The sequence below is a fragment of the Delphinapterus leucas genome, chromosome 9 (assembly GCF_059928025.1).
Source record: "Delphinapterus leucas isolate spDelLeu-1000000601 "Yukka" chromosome 9, BTC_Dleu_Yukka2, whole genome shotgun sequence".
Lineage (NCBI taxonomy): Eukaryota > Metazoa > Chordata > Mammalia > Artiodactyla > Monodontidae > Delphinapterus > Delphinapterus leucas.
Genome location: NC_143137.1, coordinates 57,927,930 through 57,943,777, shown reverse-complemented (window position 1 = coordinate 57,943,777; position 15,848 = coordinate 57,927,930). Strand labels below are relative to the sequence as shown.

General features: G+C 45.1%; 1 protein-coding gene across 1 annotated transcript; it reads right to left on the bottom strand.

Moving 5' to 3' along the window:
- Window positions 1-2,926: 2,926 nt before the first annotated feature.
- On the bottom strand, window positions 2,927-9,495 carry PEG10 (paternally expressed 10). The gene is given in 2 exon segments (XM_089917646.1): window positions 2,927-8,105; window positions 8,108-9,495. Coding segments are annotated over 2 exon segments (2,376 nt in total). The 5' UTR covers window positions 9,309-9,495; the 3' UTR covers window positions 2,927-6,930.
- Window positions 9,496-15,848: the final 6,353 nt, after the last annotated feature.

The window sequence follows — 15,848 nt, the reverse complement described above, 5'->3', positions numbered from 1 at the left end:
GCCTGTTCTTCGCTCAGACAGGACGGGGTTAAAGGAGCAGCTGCTTTGGCGGCTCTGTCTCACTCAGGCTGGGGGGAGGGAGGGTTACGGATGCGGGATGAGCCTGCGGCAGCCGAGGCCCGCGTGACGTTGCACCAGCCTGAGGCGCGCCGTGCATTCTCCCGGGGAAATTGTCCCTGGATCACGGGACCCTGGCAGTAGTGGGCTGCACAGGGTCCCGGGAGGGGAGGTGTGGACAGTGACCTGTGCTTGCTTCTTGGTGGCAGGAGCAGCAGCCTTAGCGTCTTATGCCCGTCTCTGGGGTCCGTGTTGATAGCCGCAGCTCGCACCGGTCTCTGGAGCTCCTTTAAGCAGCGCTCTTAATCCCGTCTCCTCGTGCACCATGAAACAAAGAGGCAAGAAAAAAAATCTGTTGCCTCTTCGGCAGCTCCAGACTTCTCCCGGACTCCCTCCCGGCTAGCCGTGGTGCACTAGCCCCTTCAGGCTGTGTTTACGCTGCCAACCCCAGTCCTCTCCCTGGGATCTAAGCTCCGAAGCCCGAGCCTCAGTTCCCAGCCCCTGCTCATCCCGGCAGGTGAGCAGACAAGCCTCTCGGGCTGGTGAGTGCTGGTCGGCACCGACCCTCTGTGCGGGGATCTCTTTGCTTTGCCCTCTGCACCCCTGTGGCTGCGCTCTCCTCTGCGGCCCCGAAGCTTTCCCCCTCTGCCACCCAAAGTCTCCGCCTGCGAAGGGGCTTCCTAGTGTGTGGAAACCTTTCCTCCTTCACAGCTCCCTCCCACTGGTGCATGTCCTGTCCCTATCCTTTTGTCTCTGTTTATTCTTTTTTCTTTTGCCCTACCCAGGTATGTGGGGAGTTTCTTGCCTTTTGGGAGGTGTGAGGTCTTCTGTCAATGTTCAGTAGGTGTTCTGTAGGAGTTGTTCCACATGTAGACGTGTTTCTGATGTATTTGTGGGGAGGAAGGTGATCTTCACGTCTTACTCCTCCGCTATCTTGAAGCTCCTCTCCACACTTATTTATTATTTACTATTTATCCATCTAGATTCTTCTCTACGTATATTGAAGAAAGCCAGGAGACACACACATTTATTTATTTACTTATTTATTATTTATCCATGTAGATTGTTCTCTACATATATTCAAGGAAGCCAGAACACACACACACACACAGCTTTATTATTTATTTATCCATCTAGATTCTTTATATATTTTTTAAAAAGCCAGAAAATGAGTAAAGGGTGGGGGTTGGGTATTTAATTTCTCCAGGAAAATATTAGATGCTTGGGTAATATGTTAGTTATCACATATTTTATAGGTGTGTACCATATATTTTTTCATTATGTTATGCAGTTCTTTATGAATTCAAAACCGCTGGTCTTAGTTTTGATTGCGATTATGATTCCATGAGTAATTTTGTTTACCCTCTTCTGCCATTAACTTCTTCCTTTTTGTAGTTCTTGATTTATCTGGAATCCATTAGTGTATTTTTTGAGGTATGGATCAAAAGCAGTTCTTCTCCACATATGTTTAATTGCTTTTATATGTTTTTATAATCTGTGTGTTTTCCCTTAAGTTCTGTTTAATCATGTGGTTTAGGAAGAGGGATGGGGGTCAGAAGGGGGAGGAGTGTAGGTGTAACAAAACAGGGATGTATAGGGTACTTCAGTTTCCTTTCAAAGTGGTTTGGTTAATAGCTCTAACACCATATTGTCTACGTTATAAGTAACCCCCACCCCCCAAAGCAAGCATTTGTGTCCCACTACCAATTGTGCCAGTTCCACCCACCACCCAGCGCACCTTGGAGACCTTGTGAACTCTGGGCTGGATGTGTAACTATTCAGGATAGTGTATTTCCAAAGTGAGAGTTTTTAGGTTGTGTGTCCATCATTACCCCAGATCATTCCATTTAGTCATCGTCTCCCATGTGTAATTCCCAATAAACGACTGTGTTTATGTCATCACCATGTCACATGAACCCAGTAACTCTTCAAAATTGGCACATCATCGAGTCCCTTTTTCAGGTTTTCTTTTTCTAAGGAGGGGGGAGGCTGGCAATCTGTTGGTGTTTTTCTTCCAGTTTTATTGAGATATAACTGACATAAGTTTAAGGTATGCAGTATAATGGTTTGACTTATATTGTGAAATGATTACCATTATACATTTAGTTCAGGTTTTATATATGCAGCCTATTATTCTACAACTCTAATGTTATTATGTTTTGAAATTTGGTAGGTTGAGTGCCTCATGAACCTCATTTGTCACTTTTCCTTAGATAACTTTCATGATCACTCTGATATTGTTTTACTGTTACTTGGCATTAAAAACATCTGTATCCTAATTTCTCTGCACGTCATACCTGATTATATTTGGTATTTTTTTATCCTCACTAAAGTTTTAATAATTTTCTATTAATAAACCTCAAATATTCCAAGTAAAATTTATATAAAAATAGTTTTATATATTATGTCAGTAGAATCTCTATTAATTGTGTGGCTTTAATTTATATGTTAAAGTTTTGAAGCTTAAAAAGTTTTTTTATTATGTCCATAGAGTCACTGTTAATTGTGTGGCTTTATTTTATACATTTGCAGCAGGAATGATTTCGTTGATTTCCTGGAGTATTCTGGGTAAATAATGGATACTGGGTTGCTTGATTGATGTATTCATTATATTACCCCCACCACTTCCCCCCTTCCCCCCCAACCCCATCCTCTAGACCCCCTACCCTCCTAACTCCTCCTTCTTCCTTCACCCTCCCTTGTCCTCTCTCTCTCCACCCCTCCTTCCTCCTTCCCCCTCTCCCCCCTTCCTCCCCCCTCCTTCCTTTCCTCTTTCCCCCTCTTCCCGCTTCTTCCCTCCTTCCCCCTCTCCCTCTCCCCCTTTCCTGTCCTCCCCCCACCCTGTTCACTTTATGCCAGCGTATGCTGAAATGATTGAGACACAGTTTGCACTTAACCACTAAATCTTTATTGAATTTTTACTCTAACATCAATACAATATTAGTAAATAGAAATACAGAGTAAAGAGAAAACAGCAATAAAATGGGGAAGGGCAGGGAGGTGGGGCAGGGATAGGTAGGAGGTGTAGAGTTAGGGAAAAGGGGCAGAGGTGAGGAGGAGGGCTACTGACAGGGGCATAAGCAATGGTTCTTATTCATCACTTTCCTGTAACTTCCATGAATCTTATCCATCATTATCAATTTCACTCCAGCAACAACTTCTCAAAGGGCATCTATCTATCCTAGCTCTCTAAAGGCTTTGCTTACAATCTCAATCCCTGGAGTGAATACGCAGGGCCGAGTGGCTCTATTAAATTATTTATCCAGTCATCTTTGAACTTTCTCCCGCTAGGTTTTTATCCATGTTCAATAGCCCTAAAAAGATTGATCTCCCTGCAGTTCCCTCTGAATTTATTTGAAATCTTTAGGGGTAGCAATCATAGGGTAAGGGATCACAAGTAAGTACACATGTCCACTTACAGAGATATCTAACACATTATATCATGCTTTTTAACTAATCCCACCCACTTAAGATTACTTAATAGTCCCTCCCACTCTAAAATACTTATGATTATATATATATCCCCAATTACTTATACTGATTACATAAAGATATAGAAACAATGCAGTTTTCCACAGACCAATTTGATAGCATTCTACAATCTGAAACAACAAAGAACTTTCAGTCCCAACCGATGTGCATTCTTTCTTTAAGATGAAAACACAGCATGGTTCCCATCAGGCTCTTCATCTCTGCATGTGGTCCTTTATCTCTGCCCAGGTCTTTCTAGCAGAGTGTTCTCTGTTGCCAGTCTTGGAATTCTATCTGATGTTAGACATCTGTGGTGGATGATGACTGGATCAATTCAGGAGTCCAAGAGGTACCTGCAAACTTAAACAGAAATCCAGACTGCACTACGTAGATGTGCCCCTCTTATTTTGTGCACCTGCAAGTTCACTGGTGCTAGCTCACGATTTATTCCAACTAATTCCAGTATCTAATACAAATACCTCATTGCTCAAACTAAATTGACCCTTCAGAAATGTTTGTAAACTTCCTCCGTTTCAACAACCTAACATGGTGACCTTAGCTAGTTCTCTCCACGTCCGCCTAACAATGGGAGCTTATACCTTCTTCCTTGATTTTTTTAATTAACACTGAAAATTTGGGCCAAAAGTCAATCAATTTTGCCAATTTGTTTCAAAAGGTAGACTGTTGGCTTTTCTTAATAATTTTGATGTTTTAATTTATTTATCTCCTTTGTTTCTATATTGCTCCCTTTCCACCTTCTTTAGAGATTTAATTCTTTGCTTTCCCCTTTCTGTTGAATAAGGCATTTTGTTGGGAAATGCCAAAAAGATTGTATTCAGTTAAAATAGTTGATCAACAGCAATGAAATAAATCACATGAGCGAAAGGAAACTTAATTCTGATTCTACAGAATAAATTTGAGGTTACTTATCCTTAACACCTACACTTCTAGATGGCATATATAGCTATAGAGCATAGTACACACTGCCAAACAGGTTTTCACAAGCTTTACGAAACAGCCAAAAGCGTGTCAGGGACTTCATCCGTGGGTTGTTCACCCACACCACCATGCTCTCCCTGACAGTTGTTGTTGCCACATTTCCAGACTTCTGCTTGCAGTGATGGCAAACGTCCATGTGCACATGCCGGGGCTGCAGACAATAGCCCATTTCTAGGCCCTCTGCAGCTTGAAGATCAAGTGACAACTGTAAATGTGACACAGAACAACTTAAATTCAAATGTATGGAGGATGGATTGGTATCTGAGGTAAACTGAAGTGACGCTTCAAAAAGTCCAGAAGCACAAATGCACCATTTAAAAAGTAATTACTCTAAAATACGAGTGACTGACAAGCTTTCTGCTTCCATTGGGGAGGAAAAAAAAAAAGGAAAAGTTGTTTTGAATTAAATAGCCAATTAGGTATCTTCCTTGAATTTGTATATCATTTTGTGTGGGTTTTTAAAGGCCCAATAAAAAAAAAATTGAAATTATGGATGATGTTAAAACAGAAGTTTAAAGATTAACAGGATGAACTATTATACAGGTACTCCAGTTCTGAGGAGCCTCTCATTCACAGTGTTGTAAGAGTTCACAGTAAAGAAATATTTTACACTACCTTACTTATCCATTTTAATTAATTTAACAATAAGACTTGGATAGTACTTTGTAATTCAATGGAAATCACTTTTGAAAGCAGAGTCACCACTTTAAAACACTGTTAAAAGGACACTATCAACCTACAGCTAAAACTTTTAAGTATTTAAACATGCAAGGATAAGGGTGGGTGATCATGAATATGTGAAAGATGATGTTGATGAAAAGTGAAACTTCACCATTAGACTCCTCTTCATGACAGGCAATTTGAAATATACACCATGTTGTTTTCCTACTCAAACTGTTGGAGACTGTGTGTTGAAACACATGCTCTGAGAAGCCTGCCTCTTTCTTCTCCATGCATGGCAGCAAAATAGAGTCTCAGCAGCCAGGCAGGAAGGATGACACAAATCCTGCAGCAGGGCTAGTGGCAGTAGTAAATAGAAAGAGAGAGGTTAGACAAACAGTTTAAGGTAGTAGCAAGGGACCAGGCTAAAGGAAGTCAGGCAGTGCCAGGTTAGCACAAAGCGTCCAGGAGACACCAGCTGATGTTACTGGATTGAAGACAACTCTTGTGTTGTCTGTTGCTTTGAGTTGCTTTCGCAGGCCTTTCATTCCTTGGCAGCTTATCGGCTCCAACCCCTAGAGGGTGCTAAAATCATTCCCCTTCCCTAAGCATCCTAGTGCTACAGTCTAGTGAGGGGACTGATGATGAAACGCCCAGATGCATATGGCGGCAGAGACATGGATAGATGCTCCCAAGACTTCAGGTGATGCTCTTCCAGCCAATTAACAACGCTCTTGAAAATTCTTTCTGAAGTTCCAGGTCAAGGTGGTAACATTAACTCTGAGTCTCCCCTTTAAGAGTTGGGTAAGGGGATTTAGGAGTCCTTTTGATTTGCTACTCGTTAGCCCTCATACATGACTGAGAGGTGATCACATTTCACAAACATCTAACACACCTGGAGCCACCAATAGTCTCTGGTTACCAGGTTTAAGGTTTTGTGGAAGCCACTGCTGGCATGGTGATGGTGAGGTGTTGTGACAAAGCCAGAGTTATTGGGTACATGTGATTTGCACCAGGATGTGAAGGCACACTCAAACATGCCAACGTCCATCTAAGAGTACTTCCTTCCGAGGCCTGAGGTGTTTCTGTTGCAGGGGTTTTGCCTGCTCCTGGGGGAACCAGTTGAGTTGCTACTCCTTGCATCATGAAAGTGGAGTTTGAAGATGGTGAAGTTTCAAAGGGTGCAGCAAAAAGATCATGGAAGCCGTTTCACACTGCACCAGTAATTGTGGCTTCCTTAATAAGGCCTCGGTCCTCCAAAGATGTAAAGAGAGTACCGAAACTGCAAGAAAAGTCATGTCCTCCTCCTCCTTGTCTCCCCCTCCATAAAGAAAACAGCATTTCCTGTGTTTGCATCAGCTTCTCAGTAACTATTAAATGAGGAACCTGGCAGCCAATAATTCATATGGTGACAGAGGTTTCAGCAGGTAAAACCCAGGCTTCCAGGGTTTGCTGGGAAGTAAACTTATTACGAATTTTAATTAGATTGGCAGTTAAGGTGGAAAACAGAGATGATTCGTTGGTAAATATTTTGTCACTTCCACCAAACAGTGGAGGTCTGTTGGTGCTTTAGGATGTGCCCCACTCCGGGGTGGCCCTGATCTTCTGTAGCCGTTTCAGAGAAAACCTGTGCCTCAGGTTGGTCTGAAGGTGCAACAGCCCAATTTAGCACGCAGTCACTGATTGAGAAGCTGAACAGGAGTTCATTTCGAGGGCAGAGATCCTGAAGGACATGATGCGTATTTACATGGTGCTGTAAGACGGCGGCGGGGGCGGCGGCGGCGGCGGCGGCGGCGGCTGTGGCGGTGGGTACTGGGGCACCGGTGGCTGGCGGTACCAGTGCGGATTCCAGGTGATCATCACGGGGACATAGAGCGATCGCCCCTGTCCATCTCGCCCCACGGGGTACCAGGCGAATCCTACCGGGTAGGTCGGGTACGTGGCATATGCAGGGTAGGTCGGATATCCTGGTATTTGAGGTACGTATTCAGTGTACGTCGCCAGGTGAGCTTGGTCTTCTAAATTTGGAATAGAGAGTCGAGGATACTGATTCTGGATGGTGAAATTGTTGGGAGCTCGGCAGTCGTAAGAAACTTGCAGTTTCCACCCCCTTTTCACTTGGAGAACTTGGGCTCCGTTGGGTGCGACGGTGGGAGTAATGAGCCCATCTTTCACGTTTCGGGCCACGAAATCTCGCAGAGCTGCCATTTCGGGTTCCGACAGTGAGTACACGTGTCCGCTGGGAATGCTGTGTGCTCCAGGGATCATTTCTATGTTAGGGTCAACCAGACGGTGGTCTGGGTAGACGTTTTCATCTACTGGAGCGTACACATTCTGGACGTAGTAATACCTCACGGGTTGGTAAACTCTGTATCCTTCCACCGGGTAATAGAATGACGGTTGTGCTGGTGGTGGGAGCGTGGGTGGTATCGCAGAGTACATCCGGCAATGGTATCGGCAATATTCAGAGTCGAAGACGATCGATCGGGTGCTCCACGTGATGTTGGGATCGTGTGTGCTCAGCCAGCGCACCCCTAGGACGATGGGGAAGAACGGAGACTGAGTCACATCGAATGACAGCACCTCACGGTGATCTCCCAAGTCGACGATCAGGTCGTGCGTTTCATGGACAACTGGGCCCGATGCTATGGGACGTCCATCAATCGCTTCTACAAGTATTGGCCAGTCCTTGACTCTCAGAGGAATGCCATTCTGGGCGACGTATTCGTGATCAATGAAGTTGCCGGAAGCACCAGAATCAATCATGGCTCGGACAAACAGGGTGTGTCTGCCCGGAAGATGAATCTGGAGCATCACTTGCAAGTGTGGCGATGAAGCAGCATCATCTTGTGGGGACCTTATTAATTCCGGCCCGGTCGCTGAAGGTCCCTCTACAGCGGGGCCGGGGAGTTTCCCGCCGGCGAAGCCTTCGAGGCCTTGGCAGGACAGTTGTCGGCGTAGTGACCTCCATTCCCACAGTAGAGGCACAGGTTCAGCTTTCGGCGTCTTTCTTTTTCTTCCTGGGTCAGGCGCATGCGGGCACCTCCCACGGGCTCGGTCGGATCTATCTGGTGGTGGCTGTTGACGTGAGGCATCACCAGCGCACGTGGCGGGGAGCGCGGCTTGCGGGCGGCAGCTGCCCGGGCCAGCCTTCTCTCGATGTGGATGCACTGGCCGATCAGTGCGGACAGCGACTTGGCGACTTCGAGGCGCGACAGCTCCGCCTGAATGTGGTCGCTGAGGCCCTCGTGGTACTGGTCAATCAAGGCAGGCTCGTTCCAATCCAGGTCCTGTGCGATCATCTGGAAAGTGTTGGAATAGTCGACGACTGACCCCATGCCTTGGCGCAGACGTCTGATCTTGCGTTTGGCAGCCTCGCGCCGCTGAGGGTCTTCAAACACATGCTTCATTTCGGTCATGAAGGCTGGGTAGTTGTGCATCAGGTAGTGGGATCGCTCTAGCTTGGCGGAGGCCCAGCGGGCAGCACGGCCGGTCATCATGCTTGTCACGAAGCAGACGCGCACGCGATCAACGGAGAAATCTCTGGTGCTCTTTTCCATGAAGAGCTGGCACTGGGCCATGAAAGGCACCAGCATGTCTGGGTTGCCGTCAAACTTCTCGGGAAGGTCTTCTGGGCTCTCTTCCTCCATCGGAGTGGCTGGGGCAGCAGCGGCTGCAGCTCCGCAGAGCTCAATGTCATCTTCCTCCTCCTCAGGGGCGGGCTCCACCTGCTCGCGGAGGGAGGTGTTCTCCTCTGTGAGCTTCTGTACCTGGTTCTGCAGGTTGTTGTTCTCCTCGGACTGCTTCATGACCTTCTCTCTGAGGTTGTTGATCTCTTCAGAGAGATCCTCCCGCCTTCGTTCGGCCAGGTTGGGGTTGTACTGGCCCCTTTGGCCGCTGCAGGGGGAGCTGGAGGGGGAGGCAGGATCGTTGGGGGGAGGCGGAGGAGGAGGAGGTGGGCAGTCGGGCCCCAGGGTGAGAGGTGGGGTGGGAGGAGACCTCCCAAGTGCAGCTTCACTCCGGTGGGGAGAGAGGCCTGGATCCTGGCCTCCTCTTCCACCCTTTCGCCTTTTGGTTTTCAGAAGCTTTTTGTTTCTGTAAGTGAAAATAAAAGCATACATTCAACATATGCATTTAAAGCACCACAATACAAAGAAGATTTTATCATTTAAAGTATCTACTAAAGTACGCTAAACACATGAGTATTTAAAGCATCTCTTTGTTCTGCTTGCTCACATCAATAGTTCATAAACAGACAAAAGCCCTGCAAAAAAGATATTAATCAGTAGGACAGTAGCTAATGAAAAGCATCCTACTTTTTGATGTCCAAATGACTTTTTCCTCCTCAAGAATCACCTGTTCATCATGATTCAACAATACACAACTGTATCAACAGCACTATGACCTTTACTGACTAATAAAGAATGAGGAGACACTCCAAACAAGAAGTTTTATAAGGAGAGAGCAGAGCAAGAAACTTTCAAGCAAAGATTGATAGTGGAAAAGTTACACAAAATAAAGTCAAAATTATAACTTTATTATTAGAGAAGTTACCCGAAAAGTTGCTACTATTCCAGCCAATAGAAAACCAAGAAAAAGAAGGGGGAGGGTGAGTTAAAAATCACAGTGCCTGTATTCATCAACCTGGGGGGAGAGGGGCACTCTGGCCCACTGTCTCGACCCTGATCCACCTCTACAGAGAAGGCAACTAGTCATCAAAACAAACAACAACTGCCACCAAACCAGTTCGGATTGTCTGAATTACTTTTCGGACCATAATTTGATTTCCCAAAGAGAACTCCCTTTGGGACAGAAATGGCAATGAGCAGCAACCTGTGTATATCAGTTTCCCTCCTTATTATGCAGTCAATCAACAAATATTAATTGACGTCTCCTAGGAGTAGCTGGGCTATAAAATGGGACATTCAAAGAAGCCCAATAATAGTATACCTCAAACTTATAATAAGGATTTAATTAAATAATGCAGGTAAAGCACATAGTGAGTATTCAATAACTGTTAGCTGATATTAATGAAGTTATTAATAAAGAACAGAAACTTTAAATTTCTGTATAATGAGGCTGCGATTAAAACAGGGAGGGGCTGCAACTATGGCAACCTGGGTATGCACATCCCACTAAAGATACTAATTTTTTTTTTTTTTTTAAATACTGTGTTGGTCAGACAAATCCAGGGCCTCTTTAGGCTTGTGGGTCACCAGTGTGCAATCCCAGGTTTTTAAACAAGGTTTGTCAATACAGCCCCACCCAAAAGTTTGTAACTGAGAGTGGGATGGGTCACTCCTAGCGGGGTGAGTGACTGTGTGTGTGGGGGGGGAGGGGACAGGGGGGTTAAATGTCCTAATTATGGGTAGGGTGACAATAAATCATACATATAATAAATCAGCACACAGGGCCTGTGTACTTCCTGGAAATAGGGTTAAATTCATTTCGAGTAATTATTTTAACACTTTGATGATTTTTTTAACAGGCATCAAATTCTCATATTTGGAAAACTCTAGGAAAGCGCTCAAAAGTTTAAAAATATAATATGTAAAGCAGGCAGACTGCCTATTCACTACATTTTAACTTGGCAGTCCTGGTCACCTGTTCCTCTCTGACCCATCAAGGTAAAAAATGGACACCAAATTAATTATGTAAAATAAAGCCACAAAGATAAACGTGTTATTCAGAGAAGTTAGGTGAAAAATAGCTAATATTTCAACCAATAGTGTACAAGGGAAAAAAAAAAGGTGATGGTAATCAAACATGATGCCTGGCTGTAGAGAAATACCCCTTCCTCCTTCCTTCCTAAGACCCCTCCTCATTCTTTAGGCCCCTCCCCTGCCCCAGCCCTGCCATCCACAGCCATTTTCTCTATGCCCTGGACTGTGGGTATGGCCTCTTCAAGGAGTGGCTATACAGCAAGTAGAGTCCTTAAGGGACAGAATTACTGTGCCATTTTAATAGTTTTAAATGCTACTTAATTACTTTAGTAGCTTAGGCTATGGAAACAGCTAATAGTTGACATGCAAGATAAAATCTTCAAGTTTAGAAAAAAAAATCAGAAGATGTAATTAACACATCATAGCCTGTGACATTGTTTCATTTCCAGCTGCTTAAAGACAATTATATTGGTGACATTCAGAAAATGAGGTCACAAAATAATGCAATTTTTATTAATTAAACTTAAGAGTTTTAATGTCCCATTAAAAAGCAACTAATAAGCACAGGTCAGGTGACTCAGGTGTCACTTCTGTCATCAAGACACTAATACTTAAAAACTTAGAGACAAGACTTCTGAAAAGGCATTCACAGCATGGCCTGGAGCATCGGGACCCAGGTCAGGAAGGTTAACAACCTATATGTCAATCACAGTCACTGGGGTGGGCTTTAATGAGGCCCAGGTCTGATGGTTTTCACATCTGCAAAACACGATAGGAGAGAAATAACAACACATTAGGAAATCAGCAAACAATCACTGTATTGTTTTTGGAAACAGAAGATTAATAAGAGTTTAAAATTCAAATGCTTTTGGTGACAGGAAGGTAATATAAAGGTGAGAAGAGACTGGAGATAGGAAAACAGGAAGGGGCTGCAACTATTTAACTTGGGGATGCATACCCCACCCCCCCCATCTTTTAATTCTTGTAAAAATTTTAAATACAGTGCTGGTCAAACAAATTCAGGGCCTTTTTTTTACCTTCGAGGTCACCGGTTTGAGGCCCTTAACTTTTACCAATATCAGGCCTAAGGCCTACACTCCCGGGGTTTGTAATTTGGGGTGGGACTCTAAGTCCTAAAGGAGTTAACTGCCCAGAACAGAGTCGTTTAACCATTAAAAGTGATAGGGCAGTGGGCAGGCAAGTCAACAGTATAAGTAAAGTTTACAAATGTTTAAACAGCAATTGGAGCACCAGTTAACATGGGAACAGGAGAACGGTAACTTGTCTTGAATATAGGACTATGGCTCCTTAAACACCCCCTTAGTAGGGGCTGGACTGGGAAGGTGGGTCAAGGGGCCCCGTGCCTAAAACCTGGAAGGACACACAGCATAAAGCTAAGCTCCCTGGGACAGATGCCACCTTTACACATGAAAAAGAGTTCAGTATTACTCTATTTAAGAAGTAAAGACATTTGCTTCATCTTTGACTCTTCACAATGACTTTTGAAACTTTCTATCCCCCGCACCCCCCCTACAAACACACCAAGGTGCAAAAGCAGCCAAAACCCGCCATACATTAAACATCGCGCTAGTAAATGACACTTCATTAAACAGTGCTTAATTGTTTTACATTTGCAAACGTCCACATTTCTTTTTGAGAGCTATGAGTACTATTTGCGAAATGCAAATTCTAATAATATGCACATTTTTCAAACCATTGTTTTGAACCTCTTTAAAATGCAGACACAAATTCTAAAGAGAAGAGGGGTCAGGGTGGCAAGGTGGGTAAAAGGGGCCTGGGGACTTACTGAAAAGTGTAATTATGATTAGCACACGTTATCCATAGATTGTATACTTGTTGGGGGCTGGGGGGAGGGGTGATTGGTGGGGTGTGACAGGTTTTTGGGAGCCAGTGCTTCTAAAAGCCCCTGTAACAGTCCTGGCTCATGGTTTCTAATATATGGAACCAGGTTTTAAAATTTCTTCATTTAGTTAGAAACATAAATAGCGATTGGCAGTTAGCTATAAATTTGTTTTATATAGATATTTTTGAATGCCAGCTAAAACCTTCAATCTATATTTTCTCATGTAACCACTTTGTTACATTACACAAATTTTAAATGACAATTATGTACCATTAAATAATCCACTTGCCCCAAATTTAAATAATTAGCTTTTGCTTTTTAGTTTATAAAAAAGATAATTATTTTCAGTGTTTTGAATTAATTTAGTTTCTTTGAATTATAATTACTGCTTACATTATTGGAGCTTAAAAATGCTTTTTTTTTTTTTTAAAGATCCTGTTGAATAAGAGGGAGATAAGGCAAGCAATGTCTTGGACAACCCAGGACAGCAAAACACCATAGGAAATAGCCAGGAGCAAAAAACCAGAAGACAACTGCAGACACCAAGGAAGACACTGAATAAACCAGTTTACTCTGGTCATTTAACACTTATTTGTGCCTACAATGTGTCAGGCACAATTATGTAGGCAAGTTAGCCAGGGCTAATCCCCTAAAATTCCAAGAAAAAAATCCAGATAAACACCTCATCCTTGCTCAGAGGCCAAGCCAGTAGCACCAACAAAGTCACTTAAAACTCCTGTGAAACAAAGTTCAAGTTGTTCTTTATTTTGTAGCCACCAAAGCGTCTGATTCCGGTAGGTCCCACCACAAAGGTCCACTAGTGTGTCAAAAAGAACTTGAGTTTTTTAGTTTTAAAAAATTAAATTTTTAATTTTAATTTTTTAAGGTTTAAAAAATCTTAAAATTTAATGATGTTAAAAGCATTTAAAATATTTTTTCATTTGCAGTAAAAACGTTTAGCTAGATTGCCTTTAGAGGCGCCAGCCACGTCAGCTTGGAAGCACCCTTCATAAGCCACTATCAGGAGTTTAAATTGTGGGATTATGTTGTTTAACATATGCAAAGTTCTTATTAATGCCATGTATAATTACTATTGTTGTTAATTCTTATTTATTTTTCTTATATTTATTAGACACTGGTGGATAAAAAGCAAAACCGGCGCAGAAGAGAAACCGCAGCAGCGAAACCGCAGGAGAGCTGGGCTGTGCAGCCAGGCGCAGGCAGCGAAGACGCAGGCGCAAAGGAGGGGTACCTGATGGGAGGGGTACCTGATGGGAGGGGTGGGGGCCCACACTGCGCAGGCGCAGGTGGGCCCTGGGGAGGTGGGGCCATAGGCCAGCCCAGAAGAGGCTGGTTCAGGGCGGGGCCAAGTTTTGAGAGGTGCGGTCTGGAGGAGCCACTCCAGAGAAGGGGGGCTCAGAGGGAGGAGGGGTCTAGAGGAACCGCCTCAGAGGAGGCGGGCTCGGGGAGACGCGGGGTCTGGGGAGGCAGGGTCTAGAAGGCGCGCTCTGGGAAGGCGCGCCGCAGAGGAGGCGCGCTCTGAGTAGGTGCTGGGAGGTGCTAAGCCTGTTCCTAGGAGATACTGCAGAGAAGGCGCGCTAGGATGGGCGGGGCAGGTCTGAGACTGGCTGCATGCCTCTCCCAGGATTCCCCCCTCCCCAAGCACCTCCCACCAGCCTCCAACAGGCAGATTCATTTCATGCAACAAGAGCAATCACCCCCAGATCCAATCCCCCCACCACCACCCCGCGCCTTCCAAGACTAAGCAAACCAGTTTCCACAAACTGTTGCTGGACGCCAATTCGCGCCACCACTACAACTATACCACCACTTCAATCAAGCGCAACTAGGCAAGGCAGCCCGCTCTGCCACCACCAAAAGATTTTTTACGCTCAAGTCAGCGCCCTTCTACTCCACTGCCATAGCAGGAATGGTGTGGGCAGAATGTTAAACACTAATTTTTGCCCAGGGCTCCATTTTGTCTAACAGCACCATCATGCAGAGAACCGTCCTGTAGAAAAACATAGTGGGAGCCATTCCAAAAGGTGTGTAAGAGACAAAGGGTGGGGTTCCTCCAAGAAGACAGAGTAATCTTACTCTTCAGTTCATGTGCACTTCAGCTGGTTTCTTTGTAGCGCAAAACAGTGCAGCTTGTGTACCTCTGCAGCTGTTATTACTTTGTAGCGCATTTTAGGTGTAAATTGTTCCGCAGCTCATGTACCTCTGCGGTTCCTGTCTTGGAGCGCAATGAAGCGCTGTTGTGCTAATCGTTATCATTTTTGTAGAGCTGATCTTCTACAGCTCAGATTTTGTAGCGCATTTACAGCGCAAATCAGTCATCAGTCTGCGGCTCACATATCGTTGCAGTTCATACTGGTTCTAGCGCAAAGAAGCATCCATCAGTCTGTAGCGCATTGAAGCGCCCATCCGTCCGTAGCGCATTTGAAGCGCTCATCAGTTTGTAGCGCATTTGAAGCGCCAATTAGTTTGTAGTGCATATCACTTTGCAGCGCATTTGCAAATTGGTCTGTAGCTCATGTCCGTCTACAGCTCACGTTTGTCCGCAGCTCATATGTGTCTACAGTCCGTATCTGGACTTAGGTTCTGGAAATCAAAGCCCTGAAGGCTTGGTTTCTCCATGCAGTTTTGGGGCACAGCCAGTGAAGGCGTGACAAGGTGTGCGTGGAGACATTCCAGGCGCTACTCCATCTCCCGCAGCTTCTGATAAGAAGGGGGAATGAATGTGATCTTAAAAAAAAAAAAGAAACATCCTCACCGCATACTCACCACGCGAGGACTCCTCTGCGAAGACACTAAGGATGGGGTCCCACACCTGTGCCAGGCGTGGGCTCCGCTGGGTGCTCGGCAGCCCGGAGTGGCTCCGGACGCGAGCCCGCTCAGCGGACCTTTCGCGAGGCTCGGTGGTCCCTCTCCGCTGGTCTCCTCAGGTCGTAGTCAGGTTTCTTCGACACACACCAACCGAAGTTGAAGCGCGTGTACCGAGAGCGACGACTGGGAGCCTTATATAGGCTGAACGGAGGAGGGGGGCGCCAAATCCCAGCGTGCTTCGCGGGTTAGGGGGGCGGAGGGGGGAGCGGGGGCGGAGGGGATGGGGGATGGTGGATGGGGGGGTG